General features: G+C 38.4%; 1 protein-coding gene and 1 long non-coding RNA gene across 4 annotated transcripts in view; one reads left to right on the top strand and one right to left on the bottom strand.

Moving 5' to 3' along the window:
- Window positions 1-784, bottom strand: part of LOC117954903 — a 13091-nt gene extending 12307 nt beyond the window's left edge. The window contains exon 1 of the long non-coding RNA XR_004658916.1: window positions 701-784. This is a non-coding gene — a long non-coding RNA (uncharacterized LOC117954903). The remainder of the gene's footprint in view (window positions 1-700) is intronic.
- ccdc13 (coiled-coil domain containing 13) lies at window positions 693-4811 on the top strand. 3 transcript variants are annotated; one of them, XM_034889008.1, is made up of 12 exons: window positions 693-912; window positions 1416-1600; window positions 1809-1963; window positions 2044-2186; window positions 2392-2475; window positions 2577-2690; window positions 2820-2924; window positions 3093-3263; window positions 3344-3520; window positions 3917-4126; window positions 4330-4430; window positions 4627-4811. In XM_034889008.1, exons 2-12 carry the CDS (start codon window positions 1419-1421, stop codon window positions 4691-4693), a joined length of 1509 nt encoding a protein of 502 aa, XP_034744899.1. In that variant the 5' UTR covers window positions 693-912; window positions 1416-1418; the 3' UTR covers window positions 4694-4811. The 3 variants fall into 3 exon arrangements, with proteins under 3 accessions (XP_034744899.1, XP_034744897.1, XP_034744898.1); XM_034889007.1 differs by having other exon boundaries at window positions 696-912; window positions 2574-2690; XM_034889006.1 differs by lacking the exon at window positions 4627-4811 and having other exon boundaries at window positions 2574-2690; window positions 4330-4591.
- The last annotated feature ends 375 nt before the right edge of the window (window positions 4812-5186 follow it).

Raw genomic sequence — 5186 nt, 5'->3', positions numbered from 1 at the left:
TACATAAAAGCCGCATAATAAGTATGAGGAAAAAACAAAAAAATAGCAATAACAGTAATGTTAAAAAAGGATGGGATTACTTGTCTTTATAAGTAGAATGTATATGAATGTGTGTTTTAGAACATGGATTGGATGTACAGTGCATACAGCTAGTATCTTCCAACCTGACAAACAAAATGAATGTGCTATTGTGTATTTGGGATGATATGACAAGGAGACTGATAACCTTAGCCACATTTGGCCGTTTGACAAAAGCTGTTCTGTAGAGTAACGTTATCTCGCCCTCTTGTGGAAATGCAGTTAGGACATTGCTTGATATATATAAAAACAAAAAAAAATACTTTTTCTATTCCGAGGGGACCAGTTGTGCAAAGGTAAACTGATACATACAATACATACTACTCACACTTTACTAATTGGTACAAGCAACTTTTCAACCATTTTTTTTGCCTTGAGTTGACCTGCTTTAAATAGACATCTCCTTCACTGGACATGAACCTTTTAATCAGTCAAGAGGTTTTGCACCTGTTAACCTTACTACTGTTAATTCCTTTTTTGATTCTCTCAATATTCAACAAATTAGAAAGGAATTGACAGACACTGGACTACACTCACTCAAAGGATGTATTCCTCGATGTAGCTAAGTGACTAACTCTTGAGAAAACAGAAAATTGTAAACATATTTAGCTAACTCACAGACGTGTCAACTGTTTAGCAGCCATTAGCGCCCTCTTGTTCCCATGACTTTTGCTCCCGCGAGATCTTGTCCTAAGTCTCTGGAGTGCTGTTGTTATGGATACAGACGCGTCGCAATCAGTGAGCAGTTTTTTTCGACTATGGTACAAGATGATGTAGTGCAAAAGAAAAGAGCCTTTGATTTGTTTACTAACGCAGTACTTGGATAAATCACAGGTGAGCTATTTTCTCTTAATTTAATCATAGAGCTAAATTAAACTATTTACAGTTACTCAAATTACCATCACTAGCTAACGCTAGCTAACTGTATGGTTAGCGAATTGCTTCTTAGGTTATCTTGCAACCATTGCGTCTTTCTTTTCTTTTTTTCTTTTGCTAACGAGACTAAAGTAGTCCGACTTAGTCTGTCTTTCATTTACCCCATGCCAGAAATGGACTTTAGCTTGTTCTGCTACTAACGTTACTTTCACAAGGATGAACGCAAATTCTGATAATTTATTTAAACAAGTTTTTAAACTTGGTCTGCTAAAAAGACAATCTGGTAAAGGTAATGGTTATTTTCATTTAGCTTAAACAAACAACAGCTTACTTCAGCCTTATCAAAGCGAAATATAGTTAATCAAGTATCCATGATATTACTTTTACCAAATTACCCACACAATTCTTTGTCACAAAATAGTATTCTTATGATCATTTTCTCCTTATGCTGTAAATCATAGGTCATGGAGCATGACAATGAACTGAACGACTTGCGGCTGCAGTTCCAAACGCTCCAAAAACAGCAGGAGAAAAGAATACTGGATAGGAAAAAGCATAAAGAAGCAGATAAGCTTAATGTCAGTGTTACCCAGGAGGACTTGGATCTCTGTAAGCAAGGTATTCAGGCAGACGATCTCCAACACAGGTGAGTCTTACAAAGGCTAAAATAAATGTTTTACTCAGTGCCAGCTCAAATTGTTTTGATGCTTTATGAATTAAACACATCATATGCATAAGCACACATTACAATTCTTAATTGTAAATATTAATGAATCGAAATGAGGAATTATGTTTTTAACTTGCAATCAATCACTATCACCTATTTAGTGTTCATTTTAATGGCCTCCCAATAGACTGCCACAGAATGAGACTCAAACTCAAAATTTACTGGACCAGCTGAGGGAGCTTAAGGATGAAAATGGTCGGCTCTTCAAACTTCTAAGTGAAAAGGACTTTGAAATCAAACACCTGAAGAAGAAAAGAGAAGAAGAACGGCTGGTTTTAGCAGGTAAAATACCGTAGCATTGCAACACAGTCACGTACAGATATCTCACAGCTTCTTCATGACTCATCCACTCATGCATTCAGGCACGTCAGGCTTGGCAGGTGATATCGCAGCCACCAAGATTGTTGAGCTGTCCAAGAGAAATAGAGAGCTAACTGCTGAAATGGAGCGAGAAAAGCTTAAATCCAAGCAAAACAGCAACAGAATCAAAGAGCTTGAGAAAGAGGTAACAACGTTCTGTGTTAGCTGTTTCATTTAATTTGGATGGATGTTCATCATTTCATCTCACAACATTTGTATCATACTAAATACTTGCTTAAAAAAAAGATATATTTTTCATAATTCTATTTGTTTAATGATTTGAATATGTTAGAGAGGGAATGCAGTAAATGAATAAATACGTTGTGTGATGGTTGTGCCGCCTTCTATAGCTGCAGGCAACTTTGGTGCACTCTCCACCTGGGCAACAAATGTATACAAAGTCACAGGACAAGAGGGCATCTGAAGACTGTGGGGTAATTATTGATGTGAAAACTCACCAAAAGGATACGTTGATATTTTCATAATTTTAATTGCAACCTAATTTAAATCATATATCATATGTTCACAAAAGCAGGACAATCCAGTGGTGAAATCTCTGCAGGACAAATTAGCTGCTGCCCAGCTGAAAGTGACTGAGCATCGTAACCAGGTTCAATCCGTCAAACAGGAGTTGAAAGTAGCTCAGAAGGTAGTATCTTTTTGTCCTGCCTTGAGTCTAAAATACTCAAGAATAATGTCACATGTATACCGTATTATTGTTAGTGCCTTTTGGATTCCCTATTTTAGAATATCTTGATATTTGCTACTGTTGTTGTAGGTTTTGATCAGTGAGGTTGGAGAGAACGTCAACTTTCACCAATTACTAAACTGCCCCGGGAGCTTCAGAGGTCGCTCTCAGCAGATACTGGCTCTTCAGACAAGGGTTAGCTAAACGTCATAACGTGCTTCTCCAATTTATCAAACTCTTTACAGAGTGCTGTTTACAGAGTGACTTTGCAAATGCTTTGCAAAGTCACTAAATATAAGACCACAGACACATGAAACAAATACCTGAATTCAACATTCAACATTCATTGGTATTGTCCAACAGGTGCGGGACCTTGAGCAGCAGCTGAACCTGTCAACTCAGCGAAGACAGCAAAGTGTCCTGAGCTTAGAGGAAGAGTTTCTGGGCATGGGGGTCCAACAGAAAACTCCACCTCAAGACAGGAACCTCAGCCTTATCCGCACCATTGAGAAGGAGAAGAGGGAGGCATTTGAGGTGTGTGTATACAATACTTGTAAATGAATTGAAACATGGATATATTAAAGAAGCCTTGTTCTCCTTCCACCACTGTACAGAGGATCTCAGTGGACTATGAGGCCCTACTGAAAGACCACGGGGATGTGAAGAAAAAGCTTGAAGCCTCTAAAGCTAGAAACAAATCTCTTTCTGCTGAAATGAAAACTCTGAAGGTCCAGATCTCCACTCTCCTGGAGAAGGGTAAACATGATGATGAGCTTGTGGATGCTCTGCTGGTAAGACACAAAATAAGAGAAAAAAAGTCTATTTATATTTAAATACTTGTGGTATCTTCTACTACAGTATGCACACACCCACACAGATTGTGTTCATCTCTCAGTATGTGTTTTGAGAGGTAAATCATGTTTTCAGGTTGATCACAGTGCAATGTGGCGTAGTTCTGAGTGAGTTGAATCTGCATTGGGATTAAAGTCCATCTGACAATTTGTGTCTTTGCAGAAAATGCTCCATTAAAGGCATGACATGTTCACAATTCATTTTTTTTATTACACAGGGATTTTTTAAACCGAGTTAAAATGAGCCACAGGCTGCAGAAAGAAGGATCTTCTGCGATAGGCCCGTGCTTTACTTCGTTTGTTCTCAACAATGATAACCTCCTCTACCTCTGGCAGAAGCAGCAGACTCAGATGCAGGAGGTGCTGGGACGGCTCGGCCAACAAGAGAACGCACAGAGAAAAGAGACACAGCATAGCCTGAGACAACAGCTGAGCACTGAGCATTCAGAGTCCAACACTCTCATCCGGAACCTTAAGGAGAAGGTTGCTGGCAAAGAGGCCAGGATCAAGGAACTAGAGGAGGAAATCCAACAGCTCTCTGTCAAGGTAAAAAGAATAAAATAAGCCAAAATCATGGAAAAGACATATGAACTCACCTCAACAAAAAAAAATTGCATTTGACTATTTCGCAACCGTCACTGCATTTTAAATGAAAACTTATCTGTCCATTCAAACTTTTTACCTAATGCTTTTTTCATGTACAGTCAATGCTTGGCCAAGCCATTAAATTGTTTGTGCTGCTGTTGCAGGAAGAAACAACTGAAAGACAACCCAGCATCAAGACAACAATGTGCAGTTCAGGATTTTCCCCTGAAGAGGGAGACATTACCAAGAGAATACCACCTTCAGGGTATGTGTGTGCTAATTTACATGTCAAACTAATCTCCTGTGCTGACTGTTACAGTAAGACTAGTTTCTAAGAACTCTTGTCTGGCAATAAAGGGTTAATAATTCACTCTGGCTAATGTGGGACTTTCTGTATTAGATTATTGATTTTGTTTTAAGCCTCACAGCTTTTGAATGACTGTCTGTCATCTTCTTTCCAGTTCAGTTTCTAAATTTGGTCATAAGCTGGTGCTGCCTGCTGTGGGAAGTACTATAGAATTTAAGTAAGTGGACTTGAAGCTACTCTATTTGGACATCATGGTGTTTGTTGAAATGCACAATATCACTTCATAAGTAACTTTAAAAACAATAAATTGTCTTCAAAAGCAGTCACGTTTTCATTCTGTTACATTTCTTACCGAGTCTGAGATTTCTTAGCAAACAGCTCTACAGCTAAATAAGCAAGAGCATCATCATGTTGTTGCTGGCTCTTCTCCTCATCAAAGATATTGATGTGTGAAGAGTATCCAATGCTAGACAGTCTATCTGAAATACTAATGCTGTGGTTACATAATAACATGTCTGTAATATTAGCTGCTCGTGAAAGTCTGCCATAACAAAAGCACAACAACATACAAACTGGCTCCACAGGTGGCAGTTTCCATAAGTGATTGACATGAGGAACCTTTGAGATGCAATTTTTCAATATGACAATTTTGATGGTTTTGACCATCACAGTAACAATGACCTATTCTAATAAGCGGGAAAGATATAGTCATTC

This window comes from Etheostoma cragini, chromosome 12, assembly GCF_013103735.1.
Source record: "Etheostoma cragini isolate CJK2018 chromosome 12, CSU_Ecrag_1.0, whole genome shotgun sequence".
Classification (NCBI taxonomy): Eukaryota; Metazoa; Chordata; class Actinopteri; order Perciformes; family Percidae; genus Etheostoma; species Etheostoma cragini.
The sequence above is the reverse complement of the archived record's forward strand: the minus strand, read 5'-3'. Positions and strand labels throughout refer to the sequence as shown.

What these genes read in the sequence shown, in the direction of transcription:
- ccdc13 (XM_034889006.1), top strand. Translation starts at nt 1,419, where the DNA reads ATGGAGCATGACAATGAACTGAACGACTTGCGGCTGCAGTTCCAAACG. An exon ending in TCAAAGAGCTTGAGAAAGAG is followed by an intron (nt 2,187 to 2,391) that starts GTAACAACGTTC and finishes CGCCTTCTATAG; the next exon opens with CTGCAGGCAACTTTGGTGCA. An exon ending in AGAAGAGGGAGGCATTTGAG is followed by an intron (nt 3,264 to 3,343) that starts GTGTGTGTATAC and finishes ACCACTGTACAG; the next exon opens with AGGATCTCAGTGGACTATGA.